At 46.8% G+C, this 27,130-nt stretch overlaps 5 protein-coding genes; 2 read left to right on the forward strand and 3 right to left on the reverse strand.

Annotated features, from left to right (window-relative positions):
* Positions 1 to 296: 296 nt before the first annotated feature.
* Positions 297 to 2,088, forward strand: GSTUM_00005445001 (uncharacterized protein). XM_002837503.2 has 7 exons: positions 297 to 576; positions 661 to 1,077; positions 1,131 to 1,181; positions 1,244 to 1,300; positions 1,372 to 1,462; positions 1,563 to 1,650; positions 1,737 to 2,088. Exons 2-7 carry the CDS (start codon positions 681 to 683, stop codon positions 1,794 to 1,796), a joined length of 744 nt encoding a protein of 247 aa, XP_002837549.1. The 5' UTR covers positions 297 to 576; positions 661 to 680; the 3' UTR covers positions 1,797 to 2,088.
* A 660-nt stretch (positions 2,089 to 2,748) lies between these two features.
* On the reverse strand, positions 2,749 to 4,361 carry GSTUM_00005446001 (uncharacterized protein). XM_002837504.2 has 3 exons: positions 3,968 to 4,361; positions 3,719 to 3,836; positions 2,749 to 3,648 (listed from the first exon to the last, which is right to left on the reverse strand). Exons 1-3 carry the CDS (start codon positions 4,029 to 4,031, stop codon positions 3,183 to 3,185), a joined length of 648 nt encoding a protein of 215 aa, XP_002837550.1. The 5' UTR covers positions 4,032 to 4,361; the 3' UTR covers positions 2,749 to 3,182.
* A 2,374-nt stretch (positions 4,362 to 6,735) lies between these two features.
* GSTUM_00005447001 (uncharacterized protein) lies at positions 6,736 to 8,610 on the reverse strand (the record flags this gene model as incomplete). XM_002837505.2 has 4 exons in its annotated part: positions 6,736 to 7,472; positions 7,538 to 7,734; positions 7,793 to 7,957; positions 8,026 to 8,610. The coding sequence occupies 4 exons, from the start codon at positions 8,608 to 8,610 to the stop codon at positions 7,040 to 7,042; spliced, it is 1,380 nt and encodes a 459-aa protein (XP_002837551.1). The 3' UTR covers positions 6,736 to 7,039.
* A 2,043-nt stretch (positions 8,611 to 10,653) lies between these two features.
* On the reverse strand, positions 10,654 to 13,415 carry GSTUM_00005449001 (uncharacterized protein). XM_002837506.2 has 7 exons: positions 13,374 to 13,415; positions 11,795 to 13,315; positions 11,685 to 11,741; positions 11,547 to 11,620; positions 11,386 to 11,496; positions 11,269 to 11,334; positions 10,654 to 11,199 (listed from the first exon to the last, which is right to left on the reverse strand). Exons 2-7 carry the CDS (start codon positions 11,826 to 11,828, stop codon positions 10,924 to 10,926), a joined length of 618 nt encoding a protein of 205 aa, XP_002837552.1. The 5' UTR covers positions 11,829 to 13,315; positions 13,374 to 13,415; the 3' UTR covers positions 10,654 to 10,923.
* Positions 13,416 to 14,965: 1,550 nt separating this feature from the next.
* Positions 14,966 to 17,932, forward strand: GSTUM_00005451001 (uncharacterized protein). XM_002837507.2 has 6 exons: positions 14,966 to 15,312; positions 15,372 to 15,441; positions 15,503 to 15,602; positions 15,691 to 15,894; positions 15,963 to 16,081; positions 16,148 to 17,932. Exons 2-6 carry the CDS (start codon positions 15,394 to 15,396, stop codon positions 17,657 to 17,659), a joined length of 1,983 nt encoding a protein of 660 aa, XP_002837553.1. The 5' UTR covers positions 14,966 to 15,312; positions 15,372 to 15,393; the 3' UTR covers positions 17,660 to 17,932.
* The last annotated feature ends 9,198 nt before the right edge of the window (positions 17,933 to 27,130 follow it).

A 27,130-nucleotide genomic window follows, 5' to 3' on the forward strand; every position in this document is an offset into this window, starting at 1 on the left:
CCGGTAGGGGCTACACCGAGCAACCCTACCGAATATGCTGCCCGCCGCGAGGGTCTTTGTGTATCGTTCGCCGCCCCCCCCCCTCCTCCTATGTTGGCAAAATTTAATGTCTAAGAAATCAGCCCGGGTGCGTGTGATACTGGTAGTTTTCGAGCTGACTTGCGAGACCCACCCAGCGTCCATGCATCTCTCGCAACCCACGAAAGCGACCTCTTCGCTGCTTAGCGTTAGTTTTCTCATAATATTTCCTCCCCGTCTCTCAGCACGGAAAAAGTTTCACTCCAACCTTCTACCGTACCGGCTCGGTAATCGTACTTGATCGATCTGGAGGAGAATTTTAAACCTTGCAGGAGCGCGCTACTACCCGGACAGAAGCCTTCCTTAATGAATTTCTTTTAAAAAAAAAACACAAAAAAGAAAATACCAAGCCAAGCTCAGTCCACTGACACCATTTTTACCTTCTTCCGGTTTGCTGCCTACTTTTAGCGAGCTCGGCCCCCGCATGAAAGCGTCCAGGAGACTGGTGGAGAGCTAGGCTGAAGACAATAAAAGCAGATACTGTGCAGTGTTTGTGTGGTATATATGTGGCAATCACGCAACTTCCTACTCACCTGTTGCCATACCGACCTTGCTTGCTAACATCATACACGCACATTCTAGTGACATAGCTTCCCCACAAAATGGCAGACTCCATCCATCCAGAACCGGAATATAAGAGGACTTCTCCACGTTTGCTGCCCCGATTGCGTTCGTGCACGGCTCCGCCTCTGTCCGAAAATCCGGGGCCCTCACCGCAGAAACAAACTGGTTTAGCTCCTGATATGCCGCGACGGAGACCTTTGGGACGTGATTCGGATTTGCCCAGCCAAGCGGAAGAGAGCTCTGCTGACGAGAGGACAGCGATTGCTGCATCTGGCCGGACTAGGAGCTACGATGCAACTACCGGTGGTACTCGGAGAGCTTCTGCTCAGGAACCCCCTACTCAAGAAATCTCGCCCGATAAGAAACAGTGGATGGGGTTTGGTGCTATCGAGCTGGAGAACAAAGGCTCTGTTGCTCGGGACCATCTCGCATTGGGTGTGTTTTCCTCCATACTCTTTGTTATTTGTTTACTGACATCCTGGTGTTAGAACGAACATTCCTGGCCTGGCTGAGGACATCTCTCGGGTTTGCCTCAATAGGTATGGAAAGTTTGAAGAGGTGATGCTTCGTACTGTAGTTAACCTCGTGCTCTCCTAACCAGGTATCGCTATAACGCAGCTCTTCCGTCTGAACGCCGGAGTCCGGGCAGACAACCCTAGTAAGTTTGCCAAAATAACTCCCGTCATACCCTCGAGTTCCAGTCAATGACGTCTAAAACACATGTTTCAGAGGGCTATCAGACAATGCGCGATATGGGGAAACCTCTCGGTGCCACCTTCATCGGCATAGCAATCATGGTTCTATTAATTGGCGTAAATAGGTTAGTTCCTTCCTCCCTCCTCCCCTCCTCTCAATACACTCCCTAAGGACAGCCCCATTCTAACTCCACCCGGGCGTCCCATGCCTGCCCGAGCAAATAGATACTACGAATCCCAAGGCTGGCTTCTAAAGGGCAAATTCCCCGCCAGCAGAGGCAGCATCTTCCTGTTAACATTGGTAGCATGTCTGGTACTTTGCGCCCTGCCCCCGCTATTAGTTGTGGCAGTTGAAGGAATCTCAGGCTAATACCCGTTGTATTAATTAAACGGAAAAAGCTCATGATGGCGACCCTCACTATCGTAGTAATAGTACAGCCGTCGAATTTTGGAAAATAGTACCCAGAATGCGACCTGGTATGTGTTTGTATTTCAGCGAAGGGAGGAAGTGTATGATTAGATTCTGAATGCTCGGTTTATTGGTTTATTTTCTATTCCACAAGGGTTTCTCTGTGAGGTCACTGCGTTCCGATTACCTAATATGATAAGAAATCTTTTTCATTTTTTTCCTTCTAGTTCTCTGGTTCACTTTTTGTTGGTATCTTTTTGTTGAAGAAGAATGTTCACCGTACTAGTATACTATAGCCACGGAGCAGACGTAGGCACATACAAATAAACAGGTGAATACCCAGCACACACTCTACAGGAATGGTCACTACCGGTGCTGTCGTGGCATCGGCGTATGGTACTATACTCGAGCCAAAGCCATCGGAGAAACCCTAATCAAACCACAGCAGCTTCCCATACCCCACAACATCACAGAAGAACGCTAGGATTATGCCGCAACGGCCCCACTACCATAGCGCCACCATTTCATCGTTGGACCTTGCGCTACCGTACCGGCTGGTGCAGTAGGCATTCTACTACGAGTAGAGTGGGTTTGAAAATGGACCAGTGGCTAGGTATGGGCAGCGGACGTGATTCCCTATGGCACGGTAAGTGAGCGATGGGTCAGTACTGTACCCGAATATGATATACATGGATGTATGTATGAGTGGATGGGGCACCATTCGATACTCATTACTACCGTGAAAATAGGGTGGATAGATGAAAGCGGGGGTTTCTGATCGCGGCTATGGTCAGGTGTGATGCTGTAGTTAATTGGCTGTCGGCGCCAGTGCCGGTGGGCCAGAGGTTATATACTTATGTATATCATATCAGGTTGAAGTATGATAGAGGGATTGATAGTCTAAATCTGGTATCGTGCCGTAGGGCATTCACCGTATGATGCGGAGATCCCACCCTACTGTACCGGCAATTTGGCAGGCAGCCTGTTACGACGGGCGTTTGATGGCTGACTTGGAATTGTATTGGTATGGTATGGTATAAGTAAGTACCTTTATAATATGTCCAGTCCCCCTATCCTAATGCCCAATCCCCCCCCCCAGAAACTAAAACAAATAAGACGGAGAGAAAGAAAGAAAGCGCAAGAGAAAAGATCATTATTCTAGAGTGCAAGTTATTTTCTCCGCCGATGGACAGCAGGGAAGGAAGGAAAACGGCTCGTGTATGACATCGACTCGACCAAGAAATCCCATCTCTGGAATCTGTACAGTACCCTGAACACGATAGATAGATGGATGTATAGATATAACCCATTTCCGAAAAGTAGAAAGGAACACCATGCGGAAGAAAAGCAAGAGAGGAAAGAAGAAATACTCCGTTTCCAAGGACAAAATATTTTATGCACACCCAATACTCCACCAGCCCACTCCCCCCACCTTCCTACTGGACCCTGGTCTTCTCGAGATACTCCACCAACCCCTCAATAGTGCAGACCTTAAGCCCCCACTTCCTCCCAAACTCCAAGCAGTCATCTCGGCGCATCATCAGCCCATCCCTCTCCCTAACCAGCTCGCAAATAGCACCAGCCTCCACTTTCCCGGCAAGCTTGCAGAACTCGACAGCCGCCTCGGTATGGCCCTTACGGACGAGCACGCCGCCCTCAACCGCACGGAGTGGGAACATGTGTCCAGGGCTGCGGAAGCTCGCGGCGGTGGCGGTAGGGTCGGCGAGCGTGCGGAGCGTCAGGGCGCGGTCATAGGCGGATATGCCCGTCGTCACACTGGGGTCGCGGGAGTCGAGGGAGATGGTGAAGGCCGTGCTGTGCGGCTCCTCGTTGTTCGGGACCATTTGAGGGAGGGAGAATTTGTCGACAAGGGTCGGTGAAAGGGGGGCTACTATTAGGCCGCTAGGGGGAAATTTTTAGACGGGTGGAAAAGGTACAACCGCAGGGAGGGCTTGTGAGGGGGGGAGGGTACCTAGTCCAGCGGACCATAAAGGCCATCTTCTCGACGGTGACGTCTTCAGCAGCGATGATGAGGTCGCCTTCGTTCTCACGGTCGGTGGAGTCGAGGACTACGATGAATTCTCCCTTTCCTATTATTCCCCAAACTATCCGTTAGCATGAATTCGGTTGAGCGCTCCTCCTCCCTTCGCCGAAACGATTCCAGAGGTTCAAATGGAGCCCATCTCTATTTCCCCCACAAACTCGATTGAAAATAACTTACGAAAGGCCTCAACCGCCTCCGGGATTGAGTGGAAGGTAGGATTTGTCTCCTCAAATGAAACCATTCTGTCCCTTAATTGTCTGTTATTGTTGTCTGGAGGTGGTGGTGGTTGATATGGGCGAGTACGCGGCCTCTGTCAAGAAAATCGCGGGGGACCTAAGATTAGTTTGTTTCCTTTCTTTCTTTCTTTTCTCGGTGCGTCACAAGCCAATTCAATCCTCCGAACCACGAACCAAAAAAAAAAAAAACTCAACAGAACAGAGCAGTAATCGGAACCAGTAAATCAGACGGGCGAGGAAGGGAAAGGGCAAGATGGGAAGGAAAAAAATGGCAAGATGGTTATTAAATATATAAGGGTCAATCCTAATTGTTTAGTAGTAATACAACACCCAGGTCACGATACCAGTATGTCACTTTTTATCCTACCTCTTGTTATCTCTTCAAGAGGAGAGGTGTAATCACCCCCGGCTTACATATGTGTGTCCTAGAAACCCCGAGTGGAATTGAACCCTTCACAGGGACATGGACTACCGGTACTCGTACCGGGATCGGGTCGGACTAACTAAAGCTGACTCGATGCTTAACAAGCCATCGAATGAGAAATAATAAGCAAGAAAAAAAAAGAAAGCTGGATTCGGATATCACAGCCAAAGCGAGGCTTCTATGATACACCTACAGTACCGTACTCGTACAAGTGCAGTCTTCTCTGCCGAACAGGGATCAGTAAGTAGTACCTTTTTTCTTACCCTACTTTAACTATTTCCCTTTTCGACCACCATATGCCCCTATTCTGTTCGTCACCCAACTTGGGAACGCGTTTCTTTTGTTCAGCGCTTAGGTTGAATGCAGCAGATGAGCCTCCCGTTTTGTACCTAAATGAAACCCCCCCCCACTTGGTCGAGGGGCAGCACAGCTTCCCCAACTACATGGCAACAAACATCTTGAGCTCCTGGCCCGCCCATAGTTCGTGGCACGTATGCAACGCATCAGATCCCTCCAACGCAAGCCGACCCATCGCAGATTGATTGGCACGGATTCCCAGGCTGAACCGCAGGATCCCTTCGTTTGTGTTCACCGAATCACGGTCGAGACCGCCTTCCACCGTATCGTACTCGAGTGCCTAAAATGAAAATCATGCCTCCCATTCAAGTACTGTAACCACCCCGCAGATCCTCAAGGCTAGAGACGTTTATTGGCCGGGTCACCATCAGAAGGACTCAGTCATACCCCTTCAAGCCAAGTATTCCTCATGAAATTCAGCATCCCTTCGTCTGTGTTCAGGACCTCACGCTCGAGCCGAATACTGCTAGGGTAATGGTATCGTCACTCGAAGATAAGATCCATTGACTCCTCCGGGCCATGAATTCCATTGGCCAGGTCACCGTTGAGAGACTGAGGCTACCCTTTTTTTATGAGCTTACTCAAGTAGTTTTTGAATATGGAAGGACAGAATAGGCACCAGAAGATCCTGAAGCTTGGGAACGAATGAAGGGATAAGAATGAAGGCATAGAGATGGAAGCGAGGGCTCCTCGATTAAGACGCGCTCGGTATGCCATGTTTTTGATTGCTACTGATTCAACTAACGAGTACCGGTATGATACCCTGATAGTAGGACCGCGTTTTTCAAAGTGATACGCCTCTCGCTGGTCTGGCAAAAGTTCCTTCCGCATATACTCGAGTATGTCTGGTCTGGTCAACGGACCACTTACGCTTATGAGCATTTAAAAATCCCGAGCTCACCACCCATAAAACAATGAGTGATATCACCACCAGAATGGAGGCTGTTTTTCTCCAGGGTGAAGGCCCTGTTCGCCAAAGTGAAGACTGATTACACCCGCCTGGCGGGCAAAATCACTTCTATATAATGGCAGTTGGGACTTATTGGTTTCGCTGTGATTACTTTTCTTGGTGTATAATACAAGTCCCCGGGATGGAGAACCCGAACCATGGTTTAGGAGGAATGATGCAGAAGAAGGTTGGGGGAGATTCGAGGGGGTAGGGAGGTGATGGAAATATTTACAGGGAGTGGGAGGTTGGGTTATGTTTCAAGAAAATTGTGAATAATTATTAGAAAGCCTAATAAACCAGATTATGAACTTCCAAATAGCTACAACAGAAAATCACAACCCCCAAGGTCCCTGGGGGACTGCCAGTTGATTTCTACCATGCATCTATTTTGTATTTTTTTCCTTCTTTTTTCTTGTTATGATGCCATGATTGTGGGGTTAGTAGAGGGGAAGATTATTGTCACGACCAAAGTTTTCTCGATCCGTTGATACACAGTTAATAATTCCCATACAGAGTGCCCAGCGCTGGTATCCGTATGATACAGCGAGGGGAGGAAGAAAGGTAGAAAACCCCTGGAGAAAATCGATTCTCCGCGTCTTCGGTATGCCGTGAAACCAGGCGGTCAGACAAGTGATGGGTGAATTGATTGATGACAGAGTATCGTACTCGAGTAGAGTACGCAGGAATATCTATGGTTCGGCGTAGCAGTTGTGCCCAGGCAGAATTGTTGCGCAAGCACATAACTACCGCACCGTAAAAGACCTAGTATCATACCGGTATCGATACGATTGTTTAACCCCGGTTACGCCCGGTAGAACTTCGGAAAGGGAGGGGTTGAATGTCGTATCGTATCACAGTAAAAAGAAAAAGAAAGGGCCCCCCGCTCATGCACCAACAAGCAGCAAGCCACCACGATCATCGACTTGATTAAATCTCACCCGGACCCCACCTCGCCCAGGCTTTTCTTGCCTTAAAAGTATAGATTAGAAAACAAGTGTTGCTCTATTACAGCAAGTCTAGAAGCGAAAGATGAAAATAAGATACAGTACAGCACAGCGGTCCCCCCCGGAACCCTAGGAAGTCAATGAAGCTTGATCGTTGGATGCTCCATCAAATGTGGTTTTTTTAAACCCATTTATCCAGAGGTACGGGAACGCATCGAGCCCATCCATTGGCTCGCCTAAACGCCCGGTAGTTGACAAGATCGAGACAAGAAGATATGATCATCGATTGCCGATGTGTGATAGTGGAAGTAGCCCCCCCTCTTCCCCGCGTCAACCCGTCTACCGCTTGTATCGAAATTTTGCTAGATTGGGAACTGCGTCTTCGATGTCAGCGACAAGTGCATCTTCGTCCTCCACCTCCATCTCTTCTTCTTCCTTCACCTCAACTCTGACCCTACGTCTTTTAGGTCTCACACGGCGTTCGGGAGCTGCGTAATTGTCGTCGTCAAAACCCTCGTCCGAGTCCTCGCCAATAACTCGCTTCCCCTTCTTGGCTTTGACCTTTTTTGGTTCCATGTATGCTGCCCCGCACAACCCACTCGATAGAGCGCACTCTCCACATTTCCTCCCCCTGGGGAGACATATTGTCTGTCCAAACCCAACCAGGAGGAAGTTTATCTCCCTCCACTTGTCCCTTGGAAGCCAAGCCTGCAGAGCTTCCCGAGTCCCTTCCGGAGTAGTGGTTTTGACCCAATCCCAAAGATTGCAAATCCTATTTGTAGACATACACGGTTAGTAAAGCTTATTATCAGGGATCAAGCGACCATTCTCAAGTACCGATGGACGTGGACGTCGACACCAATCCCTTCGGTTCGGTCCCATGCCGCAGATAAGCACAAGTGCGCCATTTTAGGACCAACGCCAGGCAAGGCCGTCAGACCCTCAAAGGTATCGGGAATATCACCACCATGTTTATCCCGGATGATTACCGCCGCCTTCTTGATGTATTCCGTCTTTCGATTGTGAAAGCCGACCTAAATCCTGACAATATTAGTGATCGCTCGTGACTAGGCTTTCTGTGACATGGCCCACAATCCTAATAAGCTCGTCCAATCTCTTTGGCTCTACTTCTAAAATACTCTCTAGGCAAAGTCCCCCTGGAAGCTGCTCCCGGAGACCTTTCATGGCAACCGCGTTGATTGTATCCTTGGTTTGACTAGAAAGCATCAACGAGATCAATGTGTGGAAACGCCGAAGCTGCAACACACACGCACACATTAACCACAATTTCACCACAGACTCTAAAGCCTAATGCTATTACGAACCTTAGGAGTAGCCGCCTTGTCCCCCAGCCTCTCACAACCCATTGTGTCCACCGGCGCCTTCACCTTCTTCCTCATCTCCCGAAGCTTCTCGTACACCTCCTCCCAATTCTCCGGAGCCTCAACCTTTACGTGCTCTTCATCCTTAACCTTCTTCCCCCGAGGTTTCCTCTGCCCAATCCCTTTCTCCTTTTTCTCCTCCTTCTCCTCCTTAATCAGAACCGGCGCTATATCCCCCAATTCAGGCGTCGGCTCCTTCTTCACGAGAGCGATAGCCTTCCTAGGAGCCTTCCGAGCACCCTTCCCCGGCGATGGTGATTGGAAGAACCTGGAAACGATCGAACCATTTTTCCCCTCCTCCTCGTCCTCCTCCTTCTTCACCTCCCTCTCTTCATCCGAATAATTACCCAAATCCGATGGCGGGGAAGAAAGCCCTGAGCTCGAATAATCATCACCCATGGGCACACCCGCACGCGTCTGCATAGTTGTGGGCCTCGTCGTTGCCACCCGGGTCACCGTCGTCGCCACCACCGCTGAAAGGGAAGAAGCTGCCCCTGCTCTCGCCGCAGCTCTTCCAGCTCGCGCCATTAATCGCCACAGCTCGAGTGGTCTAGACCGGTGTTAATGGTAGGAGAAACGATCCAATGAACCTGTAAAAAATTTCACCCAAAGAAAGGTATTGATGGCAAGTGCAAGACGGTACGAGGCGATGAGAGCTAGACTACTCGTACGGTACGGCACTGCACTCACCCGAGGGCCAAGGTAAGGAGAAAGAAAAGAAGGGAAAAAAAGGCCCTCTCGCTTGTGTCACCCACGCCAAAAGCAAAATTCATATTTTTTCCCCCAAAACAAACGAGTCTGGGGGGAAGGAAAGCTCCGTGATGCTGCAGGAAGCAAGCAAGCTGCAAGCAGCAACGGTGCAAAAAATGTCGTCATTGCGCTGCTGCGGATTACTGAGATTACCATCTCAGGTGTCAGGCCAGGCCAGGAACAAACTTTTTATCCGCTTTTTTTCTTCCTTCTTTTTACCCTTTCCCTATCACCCCCATCAATTGAATGGATGGGGAGCTTCGAGAACATTTTGTCCAACGTTGGATATGATAAGTTCGATTTTGATTGCTTTTCTTCTTCATAGCGGCGGCTTCGGGGTACAGGATTTGCAAGCAAGCACCAATCCCATTCACCCATCCATCGGGCCACATTTCGACTTTAGGCACGAGGAAATGAAAGCGAGAAAAGAAAAGAAAGGAAGGGAGAAAGGGGAGGAAATGACCCTCCCATCACAGATCCCATTCAAAAGAAGTTTTTCCTTGCTTCCTCTTCCACGCCAGTGAACACTTTTGTCAGCAACGCCCGTCAGATATGGTAGATAGACCCTCGTTAGCCTATGATTTTGTACCCCAAACACACGATGACGGGCACAAATGCACGCAGAGGTGGGGGGACCCCCACCCCAGAGGGCCAAGGAAAAGTGAAGGGAAAAGATGGCGAAAATGAAATCAAGACTCCCGGCGAAACAGCTCTACGGAGAACCCGATACCTTTTCTTCCATCTCTTCATCCTCAGGCTTGTCGAAACTCGGCGTCGGACTACTCTGGTAAACTAGGTATCATAGATCTCTCTCCTCCTCTCTTGAATACTCAACAAAAAAAGGAAAGCTGGATTAGGAGGTGTCATGTGCCGCGAGCTTAAAGTGGTGGTTAGACTGCCAGTCAACACAGGCAAATGAATAAACAGGCAGACTAGCGCGCCAACGACCACCTGGCAAACACCATAGCATGTGTTCGCTTGAGCGTGATACCGCAAATGCTGGATACAACACGTTAACCTACCTCACAATCGAAGCAAGAAAGAAGCACCATCACATCACCCCCCCCCCTACTGTAGCAATGACGGTAAAGCACCCTGACGACATTCCCAACTGCACTCCACCACCGCAAACCTCACTTCACGCCAAAACGGCGATAGTGTAAGGTACAGTACCCGCATCCCTCAAGAAACCAATCCAACGACCCAAACTCATATGTGCTGGTACTCGTAAGGTACTCGAGAAGTGAAGTTCAGTAAAGCACTGTAAAAATCAAAAGACCCACTTACTCTCCGCGTATTATACGTACGGAGGAAGGAGACAAGCATGGTACTTTACTTTTCCTGACAAACGAGACAGCCGCGGTACAGTACTTGTAGTCCATGTTAGACTATGATACCATGTTAGAACCGGAGACATGCAGTGGGGTACGAAACCGCGGGCTTGTATGCTTGCCCTGCTACTTGTAGGTTAATTGGTTAGTTACCGTATTGATGTGTGGGTGATTGCAGGAGCTTTTTTTTTTTTCTTTCCTGCCTCCCCCTCCCGAGAAAGAGGGAGTGTTCGAAAAGGACCGGTGTTGCTTTGTCGGTCTGGATGCGGAATTTCGCACATAAAGGGTAAATGGAGGAGGAGGAAGAGCGATCATGAAATATGATAGGCACGGTGGAAACTTGCTTAAAATGTCCGTTGCATCCTTGTTTGTGTTGAAGATGAACTATGACAAAAAAAAAAGTGCTGATCGAAATCAAGAAATCGAAATCAAGAAATCTATGCCCCCCAATCAATCGAGAAACACACGAAGTATGAGGGAAGAAAAAAAGTTTAGAATACCGCTAAATTCGAGGAAAAAACAAACCCCGACCCCCTCCCGACCGTCGCAAACATGTCCGAATCGTAACGTAATACAGAAAAGAAAAAAAGAAAAAACATAAATGTACAAGTTATGGGGATAAAATAAAAGCGCTTCGGAGATGCTGGGTATCTGGACCGTTCCTCCCTGAAATGTAAAACCGACACTTCTGCACTAGCTAGAACACAAGAAAACAAATTGTCAAAATGAAAATCAAACTGGGCCTATGGTTATGACCCGCCTAAACTTTGCCAACCACAGTCCTCTCGGAGTTCAGTTTGATCGCATTCCGGTCGTGCGATTCCTTCCTGCAGTCCTCCAAGCCGCTACACTTGTGATCCTCCAACAGACGGTGCTTGCCACAGTAATGTCCATCGCAAAATCTGCAGTCGCCAACGATGCGCTGCGCAGGAGTAGTACACTCCTTGAAATTGCAGATCTTCTTCTTCGGCGCGCCACCTCTTAATCGGAGAACAAGATGTAGGGTCGACTCCTTTTGAATGTTGTAATCCGATAACTGGCCAAGGTGATAAATATTAGTTCTATTAATCGAACTTCAGCAATAAAAAAAAATAAAAAAACTCACTGTTCTTCCATCTTCGAGTTGCTTCCCAGCAAATATCAACCTCTGCTGATCCGGAGGGATCCCCTCCTTATCTTGGATTTTGCTCTTGACATTGTCAATTGTATCTGAGCTCTCTACCTCCAAGGTGATGGTCTTCCCGGTCAAAGTCTTCACGAAAATCTGCATTCCTCCGCGCAGCCGCAAAACCAAGTGAAGAGTAGATTCTTTTTGGATATTGTAATCAGACAACTATTAAAGTTAGAAAAGCTCCTCTCCAGATAATATAACTAACGACTTACAGTCCGACCGTCTTCAAGTTGCTTTCCAGCGAAGATGAGACGTTGTTGATCTGGGGGAATTCCTTCTTTATCCTCTATAAAAATAAGTCAGAATCAAACATGCAAACACTTGACAATAGGGAAAACTTGAGCACTCACGAATCTTGCTCTTCACGTTATCGATGGTATCTGATGACTCGACCTCGAGGGTAATGGCTGCGAAAACTGTTAGCCACATGAACCAATTTGTAGAAAGTTTCGTAACTCACTCTTTCCAGTAAGAGTCTTAACAAAGATCTGCATTTTGTTCAATCAAAGAGCTTGAAGGATGATCTTTATAGATGATTTCTGATGAATCGGGGTACGTTGAGTGTAACGATGGCAGCTTTGTTATAGGTAATGTTGGTGGTGATCGGAGGAGTGGATGAACGATGAAGTGGATGAAGTGGGCGAAGCAAGGAGGATGGAAGGAGGGAGGAAAAGTGGTGGATATATATAGCGCCCAAGAGGTACAGGGAGAGTCAGCCCCCCGTAGTAAGGTGTGTGGTCAGTATGTCCTAGAAAGCACGAAACAGAGCTACGTAGCATGTGGTGGCGCTACAGGAATGAATGTTATTGAGGGAAGGTAGGGCGATTCCGGGCCTGTCGCAAGCTGCAAATAGGATGCCTGGGGTTGGTAGTGGTGGTGGTGGTGGAGCTGCCTGGCGCTATTCCTTCCCTCCTTCCCGTGCACTCTTTATTTTCCTTTACTACCCTCCATCTTCGCTAGTGCTTGCTGCTACTCCTTCTGGTGAGCGTTTTCCCAGTAGATTGCCGTGCTACGGTGCCCTATCATTCGGACAACCTTTCGGCCCCCTCTCCAATGTTAGCCACCCGAGAAAAAAAATCTCTGCGTGTCTGGACCTATTAGTTATCATTTCCTGTGCCTCCTATCCTCGTTGGTATTCCGGTCGAGACCCTTCCGGAAAGCGGTAAACGGTGCCAATCGACTACACCAGGCTTGTTAATAGTGTGCTAACTAACCACCCCTTCCTTCGACCATCAACGCCCCCCCAAAAAAAGGTGCGACAGTGGGTGCGGTGAAGCGCACGAAAGAAAGCTTTGGAGCCTCGACCATCGACCCGGTTAAACAAACTAGGAAGTTCTGGGGCTTTCTGCATTTAGGCCCTGGTTGGAACCACGTCAAGAACACATCGATGAAAGGGAAATACTGAATCCATAAAACCATGCTCGGTTATCTTTTCGCTGTGTGCAGCCAGTTCACGGAGGATGCTTGTGGGGAAGGCAGAAAAGAAACGACGAACCAAGGGAGCGTGACTAGGTACGACAGCGACTGCAGAAGGCGGACGCCCGCTTTCTACATACTCGAGTATCGGTATATGGAAGCCTCCGTCCGTGGCACGTCTACTCGAGTACCGAGAAATTTCAACCTCGTCCAGACTCCGCATCTCTCCCCAATCTAAGCTACAATTCAAAGCCAGTATGATGAAATTTGTGATGCGGGCTGCAGTTAAATGAGGAGAAATGAGAGGGGAAAAAGAAAATAAGGAATGAAAATCACGACCACATGAGCGATATTCTACTCGAGTAACAGCAGTCGAGTGTAAATTTCACAATTTGCAAGGGATGAAGAAGAAAAAAGTGAATATATTTTCTCATACGGTAGTCCCAGCAAAGCCATGCCAAAGCGAGCTTCATTTTTTTATCACGGCAGCTTCCCGGCTTGCTCACCGAATTATGTTCCTCAATGATGTGAAGTTTGCCGAAAGCAGATAGGATAGAAGAAAACCCTGAGTCTTGTGAGCGGAGCGGAATATTCTCTTTCAAACCCGACTGGACACTGCATACCTGTTTCTCGTCCCCAGTTCAGACCCTTGTAATAAAGGGGACATCGTAGCTATCATACTGTACGAGTAGTGGACACTATGTCGGTCACGCACAAATCGCTTTAACCTGAGAAAACGTTTTAGTTTTTCTGGGTCTCCTGTGTTGATTACAGGTGGGCGTAGGCCAACGCAGTCATACCTACCTCACATGGTTCATGCTGTTTTACTGAAAAATCTATCTCGAGTACTGTATGAGTATCTAATGAGACCCGACATTTGAGCTGCCTAACACGACCACGATACCCCCTTCGCCTTGTACTCGAGTACAGTGTCATGGACAGCATCTGTAATTAATTCTTCCCGGCCGGTACGACCGGGCTGTGGTCGCGAACAGTTTGCAGACCCAATGCTGGGCCAATCCGCACAAAAGCGGGACATAAAATCGTCGTATCATAGCCCACATCACGACGGATTTATGGCTAGATTTGAGCTAGGGTTCACCTTAATGTTCCCGCGTCCGGAGGAATACAAGGGCAAATGATTATTGCCATCTGCCGGTCTCGAGTTGACTAGGTTCCCCCAGAGCTCTTGAGGCCACTGGTTCGCTTCTCGGGCTGCGCCGAATGAGGGAGCAGATCATATTCTGACAGAAGAAGGAGCCTCCACCAAGCAGCCACAGTGATTGTGTGACACTTCCGACAGGCTTGGCGCAGCTTCAAAAACTGACCCGAGTGATTTTATGTGATATTGAGATGGGTCAAGCTGGCCCCGAGGATGGGATCTGTGGATGGTGAACCAATCGTATGATAAGACCATGGCTTCGTCTCCGGGGATAGAAATATTCCCCCCCGGATAGGATACGGTAGGCAATAAAACCCCCTCAAATATATATTGGAGATGAGAAGAGATCTAGGTCACTACCGCGTACATGGAATTGCACTCCTCCCGCCTTGGTCACACTCCGGCGTAACGGTGGGTCAACAGCCCACGTTAGGGCATGCATTAAGAAGCAAGACGTCTCGCTCGCATTGAGGTTCTATTGCAGTGAGCCAAAAGAAGGAATGGAGGCCACATAATTGGTTAAAAGCAAATGTCGATGGCCGGTGTTCCCGGTAAATCCTCATGTAGGGTCCAGTCCAGTTGGCGGACGTTGTATGCGAGATGTACAAGGAGTAGCTCCTGCTCGAGTAGATGTCGGCTTACTGTATTCGAGTAAAGCACGAGCATCGGGATATCAGGACAGGCCAGAAGCTATGGATGGTACCCGTGTTTTCGGGAGGGGGGCTATAATCTATCATCTAGATCTGAGAAATGCGTCCCACCGGTATCGACCACCGACACCGTACGATCGAGGGAGTGCCATCACCCCGATGGAGAGTCAATAGTTCATTATCCTGGCTGATGGAGAGGAGCCGGATGACTGGGTGAGAGTTTGTGCGTCTTACTGGGTGAGCAATATCGATTTGTCGGTCGATTCTTGGAAAAGTGGTGACACATAACGCCCGATTGGGCAAACGGTCACTTCTTGGCGCTAGCACTGGTGAACTGCAAAACGCGTCTCCTCGCCCTTCGCTCCTTTGCCTCCCTCAACGATTCCCATCTCCCCGCGTTTCCCCCTCCTGCCTCGCGTCTTCCCATTCAGCCATCATTCAAACCATCATGGAGGAACCCACCCCCCCACCGATTGTCTACAAGGCCACTTATAGTGGTACTCCAGTGTGAGTTTCTTCATCTCCCAACCCCATTCTGCGACCAATTTACCCCCCTCAGGAGACCCCCTTGCCGCTGTGAACCAAAATCGGCTCGAGGCGTCTTCTAGCTCCAATAAATCGACTTATTCATAGCTATCGTTCTCTTTTCCATCGGTGTTACATTTTCCTACCTGTTCGATTTGGCTTCGATTTTCCATGAACTTTTTTTCTCTTGAAACTAATCCCTAAGTTTGTTGGCAGATATGAGTAGTATGTTCACACCCAAACCCTCTGCCCTCGATTAACCTAGGCACTGATGCGGAATGAAGTATTGCGAGAAATATCGCATGTATGCGAAGACGGTCGGACTCATGGGTTAATGCCACACAGGTCTTGAAGGTTTGTCGTAGCGCTGGTCTTGATAGGGTTGACGGGTATTGACCTTGGGCTTTGGTCATAGGTAGCTGAGTTCGACAAGCCGCAGAGAACTCGAATTCTTGAGCGAGAGGTTCAGAGGGGGCTTCATGAGAAGGTCCAGGGCGGTTATGGGAAATACCAAGGTGGGGACGAGTGCAGGTTGTGGACTTCAAGTCACATAACACCTGGATTTCTGATTTGTTCGGCTCTTTCTGACCTGGTGTTTGCTAGGTACTTGGGTACCGCTTGAGCGAGCGAGGGAAATCGCTGCACTTTACAACGTTGAAGAGTTACTCAAACCGATTTTCGATTTCCGTCCTTCGACTGAGTCACCTCCCCTTGCTCCCAAGCATGTAACGGCTGCATCTACAAAGCCAAGGCCCTCACGAGCGCAGCCACGGGCTCCGGCGGCTCCGCAGGTTAAGAGGGTTGTCAGTAGGTTACGAGCTCTGTTTCCTTTGCTTTTTATAAAGGCGGAAGGCTTAATTACTTTGTTTACTCAGAACCGACACCACCCGTGCAAGCACCGCCCTCAATCGATAGCTTAGACGAAGTTGATGTCGAGGCTGAAGATGGTGATTTAAGCGATTTAGATCCACTCAATGATCCCAGTTCTCCATCGGTACAATCCTCATCTGCATCGGACGGGGAGCTCTCTGAACTTGAAATTGACGATCGACGCTCCCAGAATTCGGTATCGGCTACTTTGAAGAGGAAACGTGAACAAATGGATAACGAGGACATATTGGGGGGGTTCATGCCATCTTCGGGACAGAGAAAGGTTGCCTATAGTGATGAGTTACTGGATTATTTCATGGCCAACGAGAAGGGGCTACCGGAATTCCTCGTCAACCCGCCTCCAGATTTTGATGTGAATGAGGTCATTGACGATGAAGGGCACACAGCGTTCCACTGGGCAGCATCAATGGGCGATCTGAGGGTTATCGAGTTATTGTATCAGGCTCAAGCAAATATCTTCATGGTCAACAAGCGTGGTGAAACACCTCTCATGCGGGCTGTGTTATTTACCAATAATTACGATAGGAAGTCGTTTCCAAGATTGGTTGAAACGCTTCGGGATACAATATTTCATGTTGACAGTTACAATTCAACAGTGTTTCACCATATTGCAGCAACAACATCCTCGAGAAATAAGTTGTTGGCAGCAAGATACTATTTCGACGTACTTCTCCAAAAGCTAGGGGAGAAGCACTCCATGCCTGATATCGCTATGGTTTTAGACCTTAGGGACTCTCTGGGTGATACCGCGTTGACAATTGCAGCACGAAATGGAGCAAAGAAGTGTGTGAGGAGTTTACTCGCTCATAATGCCAATCCCAATACTCCGAACAATGAGGGACAGACGGCAGATCAATATATCGTTGCGGTAGAAAGGCAAAGACGAAATGGAGATTACCCACCAGCATCAAGTTCTTCTCCATTTCAATCACACGAGCACCACCCTCCTCATATCCACAATAGCCGTTTTCACAGACATCCTTCAACACAATCGGTCGCGACAGTGGCAGCTATCAATTATGCAAACAATAACTACATCCCCCAGCCACATATCTCGGAAGCAGCCATCGCAGCAACGCAGAAGGTCATACCCCTAATGGCTGAAATGTTAGAAGGGCTTGCGACAGCTTTTGATAAGGAGCTGAATGACAAGGAGGAGGATCACAGCCAGGCTCAGCGATTATTAGACAGTTCCACTCACGAGATACAAACATGTAAGGCTACGTCTGAAGAAACGCTGGCGCCTTTCGGTGATATCGCAACAATGGAAGCCCAGATTGAAGCTCTCAAGGCAGAGGCAGATGCTCTGGCGGAGCAGTTGAAAGAGGTTTTCGAATGTGGGCAGTATCATGACCTTTCAGGCCTTGTTCGAGAGGAGGCAGAGCAACTACCTCCTCAAGAGATGGAAGCCTTGGATGAGGATACCTCCGAAGCCTGGTTGGAAAAGTCTGAGGTTGCTAGGGAACTTAGCCAACTTCAACAAGAAAGGGCAGAGTTAAGGGATACAATTGTCAAAGCCTATGCAAGGAGCGGGGCCGGTGAGAGGATGAGTGACTATAGGAGACTTATTGCGTTGAGCTGTTCGCTGCTCCCCGAAGACGTTGAAAAGCTCCTTCCCGAAATTTTGAAAGATCTCGAAGCTAGCGGTGACGGGGGTATTGGCGATGGTTTAATGATATGAACGAGAGTTCTTCGATTCATTTCCCCCTTGTATTCAACATTTTCTTCAGTTTGAATATGCATCTTGAATTACCTATGTTGGGCTACCCCCCCCCTCTTTTTTTGCTCTTGTTTCCTTTTCTTCCTCTTTTCGAATTTTGCCAGAACATTCCGGATTGGGAGGGCCTCTGGGGGGTTAATTGGCTGGTTTGCTGAAGTTAGATCTGGCGTTTTCTGAAATGGTAATTTGGTTTGAACTGGCTATGAACAATAACTTGTATTTTGTCCCGATTTTATCTATTTCCGGTGAGCGTTTTGGGATATATATTTTTTGTATAGCTTGTATTTTTTTTTACCTTTTTTTCAACTATTACATCCCCGTCGAAACCGTCATTACCCGCACCATGTTATCATACCATATCAATCGTCTTGTAATGCACACCATTTCCATTTTCACTTTCCTCTTACCCTCCTTCTTTCTATCTGGCTCTCTAGTGGGCGAGAGCTCGTACGTACTATCATAATAAATCATACAAACTTCGAGAGCGTCAAACCGCACCAAGACGCCAAAGAATGGAATCCGTCGTGGCTGTGGTGGTGGGAGGGAGGTTCAAAACAAAGACAGACTGGGAGATTCTGTTACCTGTACTTCTACAGTCACTAGACAAAAGTCTTGGTGATGGCACCATCTGAGATGCTGTCTGTGCTCTACTCTAAGTTACGGCGAGATCCCATGTTTCTTTGCAAAGCAAACGAGCGTGAGCATTGTATGAAAAAAACTATATGCTATAACGTATTTAACCCAGTAATGGGTCACACCCCAGTAATGGGTCAAACTATCATGACAGTTTCTTTTGACAAATATTTGATTTGTGTATGTAAAAATGATCAGATCTTCTTCTAATTTAATTTCCAGATTGCCTTCAGGGTATCAAACTAGCATTCTAAATATTGAAGTGTTTGCTTCATTGTATTATCTGTAAATAGAGCAAGTGAGATATCATGATTTTGTAACAAATTGTGATAAAGAAAAAGAATAGCTGCTGCAAAATATCCAATATTTCTCCAGGTTATAATATAGGTGATAGACCCTGAGGCCTATAATTTATAAAAGGGTAGGGTAAGATCTGAGGCTGAGTAAGAGTTTTAAAGATTTGGTATCTTTTTCTCTTTAGACTCCGTGAATCTTAACATACTACTAACCACTTTCAACATTGTATTTCACAAAAAGATTTCATAACACCAATGCCAAACAATAAGCCTGACCTGGAGCATCACCTTCAGGCAGCTATTGATGCCAAAGAGAATGATACAGTTCTCTCCATACGTTACTTGGCTGAATTATATGGAGTTTCTAATACCACACTTCAGAATTGTCTCAAAAATCGCACAACTCCTCAGAAAGCAGCTCATGAAAGCCAGCAAGTTCTTACTCACTTGGAGGAGAAGGTCATTGTCCACAGGATTGAAGATTATGATGATCGTGGTATTCCCCTCCGCCGAAGACACGTTCTACAAATGGTATCTGAAATATTGAAAGCCAAAGGAAGAGTTGCGGAGATTGGAAAGGGGTGGATTGACCAGCTTGTTCACAGACACAGGTATTCAAACCAAGGTTGGCAAGAGTATCGACAAGGAGAGGGCACTAGCTACAGATATGTCTATTCTAAAGGGGCATCGTGAAAGATTTTATGTGTTGAAGAGCAGATATCATATCCTTCCAGAAAATATTTGAAATACTGATAAGAAAGGGTTTGTAATAGGATTAGGTGCAGGTGGTACTGTTCTCTGCCATACTGGAAGATGCAATCCAAAGATAATGCAGGATGGTAAGAGAGACTGGGTTACAGTCATCGAAGGAGTTGCTGGTGATGGAAGAGTATTGACTCCTCTTGTGATTCACTCTTCTACAGCACATCTCATGGGCCACAATTCAAATATCAACTACGAGATTGACAATGATACCTTCTTCACCTACTCCAAAGCTGGTGTAACAATCCCTCCTTGGATGGTTAGTTCTTAGTGATGGGGAACAATACTTCTCTTCTCTCTCTTCTTCTTTCTTTGTCTTACGATAGCGCTAGGTCTCTGCCTATGTTACCGATAGTACAAGACCTCTGTCTTCGATCAGGAATGCCTATCGTAAGCTTTCTCTAACTCATCTTCGTGAAGAACTTTTTTTGGCGTAACAATAACGTTGTAATAGAGAGAAAGATCATAAAGGTGTTTTATATTTGTTAGAGTAATAAGTAGGAAAAGTACTTAGGATTCAATCTAATTTTATTTAAACTTGTACCGCCAACACTGGCATACGATGAGCCCCCGCCAGTACAGGGATACTGCTAACTGGGATACCACTAATCCTAAGCTAACTAGGTCTATGGCCCCGCACCTACCATCCCCGAGTCATGCATGCACGAGAACTAATTACAAGACCATCAAACAACTCAGTGGCCGCCCCAGTCCAAGTTCGTAGCCGCTTTGGTATGAAGCCAACCAGCACTAAGCGTAGCTGAAGCCGAGCAAAAGACCAACCTGACCAGGTTCCTTGTCCAACAAACATAAAATCACTACCACCTAGTCCAAAAACCGTCCCGCAAAACCTCCTCCACAGTAGAAAACCAACAAAATACACAAAAACTAATACTACAGGTGACACAGTGGCAGGGAGGAGGCAACCAACATTTCAACCTCTCGCATCCACATGGCTGGCTGTCGACCCTATGAACCCACTTTGTCGGTTGCCTCCTAAGAGCGTACCGGTGAGGAGGACCTGTACCCGCTGCCTGTTCCCCAAACAAATCAACATAAACAAAAGAAATACATAGAGGTGGGGACAGACTTAAAAGGTCAGTAGGGCTTATCTCCCACCCGTAGTGCTGTGCCTCCTCTTGCCCAACCTGTAGTCCAACTAAAGAAACTAAATAAATCTCAGAAAGCCCAGCAAGCAAGACCCAAACAAGTCCAACCAGGTGGTTGCAACCCACTATCCGCATAGGTGGCCATCAGCCAACCGGTCCGTCGGGGAGCTTTGCAGCACTCAGCAGCTTCGCCCAACAGCCCAAGCTGGACTGGAAACACTTAATTAGACCTCGTCCAACCTGACGCAGGCCCGACCAGTGCTTACAGGTGCCTCTCCCCCCCCAATCAGCCTCCTCCAAGCCCCACACACCAGACGCTGTAGAGCCCATCGAGCCCCCCAGCCCCTCAGACAGATCGACCATCTGATAGCTATAGGACAGCCTATACCCAGCCCTATCAGGCAGTTATTAGTCTTGGCCACACGAACAGAGCCCTAACTCTCAATACCGTATAGCCGAGGGGGACCCACCAGCCACAGCCAGGAGCTACAAAGGAGGCAGCACCAACACCCGAAGGCATCAGCACCAGCCACACCATCCAACCCAGCCAATCTGAAGTCCAACTGAGTCAGGAAAGAGTAAGCAGAGCCAGCCAAAGCCAGCCCTACAGGTCCGGTAACAGGCATGGACAGAGTAACATGCAAGAGGCATCCCCAACTGACGCGACAAGAAGGGGGAGGGCAAATGAACAGAAGTAGACAAACAAAAGGTAGGCCCCACTTGCAATGGGTAAAGCCGCCGAACCACAGACCACAACCAAACCACCTAAACGCACAGACAACGTGAGTGTCTGGCAGCTAATTGTTCCACACCACCCCAGGTAGTAATGTAAAACCACAACAGGGGGTAAGATATTTCAGGATCAGAGCCATCCCCACTATAGCGAGGAGGAGATACCTAACTCAACTACCATATATGCTGCAAAGACAAAACTTCCAAGGGAACGGTGATAAACAACATCGTAGGATTCTGACCACAGAAACAAAAACGTAACGAGGAGAGGCTGGGTGGGCACCACGCTGCCACTTCAGAAATGATGTGGCCGGTACGACGAGTTGATACTTGGAAAGGTCATCAGTCTAACCCAAGGGTGTTTTGTATGGTGAGAACTAAGGACTCCGTTAAAACCCAACAAGAAACATGAGCTGGCCCAAAGAACGACAAGAGTTATCCCCCCAAACACAAAGTTCAATCCTCCACAATCGAACGCAAAACCTGCGAGTAGACGATAGACAGGAAGCCAAAGATATTTTACCGAAAGGGGCTCATAAGCGACCGTGTTGAAGAGCTCGAAGTGACAGCATTGTGAGAAGCCATCAGGCGACAAAATGAGAAGCAAACAAGTAATCTACCACGCAACGCCAACAGACCTCAACACCAATAACCCCAGGAACTACTGTGTGAACTCAGATATATCCCCCAGAATCCAAGGTATCAAGGCCCACTGTGGGTACGAAAGAATCGCTCAGGGCGAAGCAACGGCAAGGACGAGGAAAAGTACTGAGAATAAAGCGTAAAGAACCTATCCTCCTTGGCCGCATCGGCCTCCTTATATAGTGTTCTTCCCGCCCATAGTCATGTGATCCAAAGTGGTCACATGTGCGAAACCAAATCAAAACAAACTAGTCATGTGACCAAAATGGTCATATGCTTAAAACCTATGATCTTATAACGAGGTCAGGTGCAAAACTCATAAACCAATCATAACTCAATAAACAAGTCATATGACTCGACTGAGTCACATGGGTAAAACCCATGACCTTATAACGAGGTCATGTACGAAACATAAATCATATGCGTAAGGCCTACCTGCAAGGCACACTCGCAAGACATACTTACCAGATGCACTCCCATGACTCATATTTGAGCCATGTGCGAAAGTATCACAAATCCCACATATAACAAATCATCTGACTCGAATGAGTCATCTGTGTGAAATAATAACATACCTGTGACTCATAACCATGTATCACCTGAAAACCTTTTCCTCGCCAAGCCATATTTGTAACAGCTGAATATACCTCGTGTGAGATTGCTATTGATTGGTTTGATCAAATCTTTGAACCTCGTTCACATCCAGCAAATGGAATTACAGAACATAGAATGCTGGTCCTTGATGGCCACAGCTCCCATGTCAACAATATTGAATTTATTGAACATGCTCTTACAAACAATGTTCATCTCATCTGTCTTTCTGCTCATACAACACATATCTTACAGCCCTTGGATATTCGATTGTTTTCACTATTAAGCAACTATTACAGGCAAGAGCTTGAGGACTTTCAATGCAACCATGGGCCCTTTTGGAAGATTCGCAAGGGAGACTTCTATCCAATGCTTCAGAGTGCAAGCGAGAAGACTATGATATCCACGAATGTGGTGTCTGCTTCGCGTGCTAGTGGAATGATCCCATTCAATCGACAACATGTACTTTGAAATCCAAACCTACAATTGAGTGCCACTCCAGCTATTGCTCTTTCAGCAAGATATTCTGGTCTTCATCCCTTGACAGGAAGGGATAATAGAGCTCAGGAAGTTGATCAGATTAGAAAAAAGGCAGTTGAGCTTCAGGATTTTAGTGAGGCAAGTGTTTTACTCCACCAGGCAATTGAGGTTGCAGAAAAGGCTCAAACTCAATCAATTCTTGATAAAGCAACAATTAAATAACTGGAGTCCATACTGTTAGGCAGAGACAACTTGATAGACTTCAAGATTGTCTAGGCCAATCGAGATTCATTTCTGTAGACGGAGATTGTCTAGGAAGGCTCAGACTTTGCTCGTTTCGTTTATGACTACTAGGAGTGAAGTAAAATAAGTAAAGTAGGATAGAATCGTAAAAACAATATTATATTATTAAGGTCTTTTCTCCATTACTTGATGATGTCTAAAGCTTGGGAGGCACTTTGATATTTATATTCTGCATCTGAGTGTTCGCGGACTACATCTATTTATCATACAACTATGTACTTCTTCAATCGTAATTCACGACATCGAGTTTTCTTCCCAGGTGCGAATACCTGTGGACCCTGAAAACCATCACACCCTCTTCGGTAATTATGATATTTCTTCTTAGGAAACGTGCTGTCCCCAATAGTAATATTCCGATTAGCAGAGTCTTTAGACTTATGGCCTAGTTCTTAAGTCGAACTGAGTTGGCCCCAATTGTCTTCGCCATTGATAAAATGATCAGTTTTATCCATGGCTATATCTGCAAAGGTGGTCGTCATGACAACCATCGTAGGTAGTCTGACTTTGATCCTTTGTAACTCTATACCCAACCGATAGATTTTCTCTTGATGACTTCCTATTAACTCGCAGGAAGCTATTCCACCAGATTGGTAATTAATCTCTTGGTTGGCAACCCTTGGTTTCTCTCTAGGTAGTAGGTTTCAGTAACTATTGTAGTATTGGGAATCATCCCATGGCTTACGACGTATTCCAAAACCCAGTTGCAACACTCTGTGAAGTTTGTTGGCTTCTTTGGTAGTGTCTTTTGGAGTTCTAGACTCTTCTGGTGGATGTAAATGTATTGGTCTCTAGTAGAGATTCTTTAACATTTGATACCATCTCTTTGTGCGAAATCGTCCCATTACTTACAGCGTATGCCAACGGTGTCATGTCTTTGAAGCCAAGTAACTCTCTGAATAGTTGCCGGAATCACTCTGTTCCACTTCTCAGACCTAGCTGAAGGTCCCCTCTCATATATCCCGCGAAAAGGATACGGTCGGATGGACGGCGACGACGTATATGGTGTTATTCTAACACCTTCAATTCTGTGGTAATATAGTTACAGGACGCAACTGAGATTGATATATATGATGATGCGTAGGCCCCGTAAGGGAGCCGGAGGGGGTGTTGGAGACCAGAGATTCCGATTCAGAGTGGGGTTACCCTACTTAGGGTGGTTCCTAGGTATCGGGTTCTGGTATTCCTAACATGAGCTCCCTCCTCTTAAGGCTTCGCCCCGAATGCCTTTTTGGTACATAAAAATAAAAAAATAAAAAAATAAACAAACATAATTTAACCATTAAACTTTTAAACATTAACTCCTTTCAGACCCGATGAGAGTAGGGTAAAAAACCTTCCGCGTTTGCTTGGCCATAGTAGGAAAACCTTTCTCTCATCGTTCTTCCTCTGCCCGCCTTGGCATTTCCGGATTATCACTGTGAAATTCATCCACCATTTCCCTCACATTATCCATACCAGCGGCAGGTTCTCAGGTGTTTTCATCTTCAGAACATTCTTGCCATTTGACAAAGTACCATAGTTCACGTACCTCCTGGTAGCGACCATGTACTCTCTTTCTGTAAGAGTATGACTCGCTTCTTACCATTTTCTCTATTTCCCATTGTAAGTCACTCTCAATATCCTCGGGCTCTCTGGGAGGTTGTTGTCGGTCCGCGTCTACCGACTCTCTGTAGGGTTCTAATAGAGATATGTGAAATACTGGGTATATGTTCCATCCATCTGAAATATTGAGTTTGCAGGCGCGGTTTCCTCGTTTCCCTAAGATTATTAATGATCCATAAAATTTAGGACTGAGTTTTGTTTGACTTTTGGCGTGTACGAATGTTCTTTGCGTTTAATCTTACTTTATTGCCAATTTTGAAGTCAGGTTGCTCCTTGGCCTTCCTATCGTAGTACTTGGCTATAGTTTCTCGCGTCTGTTGGAGTAATTCTCTTGCTTCCTCGTGAATCGTCTTTATCAGGTTTGCATAGAGTGTGGCTCCTGGATTTTGCGCCTTGTATTCCTTCATCCATTCAGTTTATGGATGGAATCCATAGTTTGCGTAGAAGGATGTCATCCTGTGTGTATTGATTGCCGAGTTGTTGTAAGCATGTTCAGCTAGAGGTAACAGTTGGTACCAGTCATCCTGATCATAGTTGACAAAACTTCGCAGGTAACCTTCCAGCACTTGGTTGGTTTACTCAGTTTGTCCATCCATTTGAGGATGGTACGCTGTAGACATTCTCCTTTTTATATTAAGTATTTTATATAGGGATTTCCAGAATTCTCCTGCAAACTTCGAATCCATGTCTGAGACAATTTCTGTTGGTAAGCCATGTAGCTTCCATATTTCCTTTGTAAAGGCTGTTGCCACATCTTTTGCGGTGGCTGTTCCTTCCAATCTGACAAAGTGAGCCATCTTTGTAAATCGGTCAATTACTACCATAATTTGGGTGCATCCTTGACTTTGGGGTAACTGTGTAATAAAGTCAACTGAAATTGATGCCCATGCTGTGTAGGGTATTGACAGCGATTGTAGTAGACCATACTTCGCGTGTCGTGGGGATTTGTTATGTTGACAATCATCACACGACCGTACGTAATCGTTTACCCAATCTGCCAGCCCTTTCCAATAAAAATCTCTCATAATTATCTCAAGGGTTTTTTCTTGCCCGAAGTGTCCTGCTATTTTAGCGTCGTGACATCCTTCAGCTATTATCGTATAAAGGTCCTGATATTTTGGTATGAATAGTCTTTGCTTGTAGTAAAGCAACTTGTCGGATAAGGTCAAGTCTTTTGGGAAAGGTTTGCCATGGTCTCGTAAGCTTTCTAACTCATTTCTTCTTTTAAGCCATTCTCTATCTCCTGGGATGGCTTTTAGGACTTACTCTTGAAATTCTGGGTTGAATTTCTTTAGTTCCTTATGGGCAGGTATGGCGCTAGTCATAAGTGTTCGTTCGGGTACTTCGGTTGTATTATCCCAATGTGTATTTTGGTTTATTGACGCATGTAGCTGGGTGACTACCGGCTCTAATTCTCGGATAGTAATAGCCCTTGTTGCGATGTCTGTGTTGCCGAATCCTGATATACCTCTTTCGGTATTCTCTAGGTTGTCTGTTTCCATCTTCTCTGCAGACAAAATTTTTTTTTCTATCACTAGTTGGGCAATTTGATCGCCGGCCTTGATGTGACAGTCTGCATCTCGATGGTTAAATAGTAGTACTTTGAGTTCGCCGGTATAATCTGCGTCGATTACGCCAGCACTGGTAGAGATACCACTTTTGAATGCGAGTCCGCTTCTAGGAACAATCCTTCCATACGTTCCGCTTGGTATACCAATTGCAATACCGGTTCCAACAACTAACTGTCCTTGTGCTGGGACTGTGTTTTCCTGCATTGTGTAGAGATCATGGCCTGCCGCCATTCTTGAGCCTTTAGTTGGTAATCTTGCCCTAGTGTCTAACCGTTTTACTCGAATTACTGAGTCTGAGTCATTCCAGTTAGGAGTTTCCTGTATATCACCTATGCTTGTATCATTTGTTTTGCTGCCCGCTATTAAGCATATTTGAATTTCCCCTTTTGCTGTTCTTGTTACTGAACTGCTTTGGAAATGTTCGGGTTTCAATATCGCCTGTTCGCGATGTGCAGCTCCCTCCTCAGAACAGTACTCCGGTCATCGACTGAGTACATCAGGTTTTCCCCCTCTCGTTCCTGGACGGTAAACAATTCTGAAGTTGTAATCCACTAACCTCTGCGCCCAACGGATTTGACGTCCACTCCAGACATTCGAAGTGAGGAAATATTGGAGGTTTTGGTGATCGGTATACATAGTTATAGGTTTTTTGGTTCCAACCCAAGTATTGCAACCGTACCGCTCTCTTAGAGATTATGAGCATCCAACCTG

This window comes from Tuber melanosporum (assembly GCF_000151645.1).
Source record: "Tuber melanosporum whole genome shotgun sequence assembly, scaffold_19, strain Mel28".
NCBI lineage: Eukaryota > Fungi > Ascomycota > Pezizomycetes > Pezizales > Tuberaceae > Tuber > Tuber melanosporum.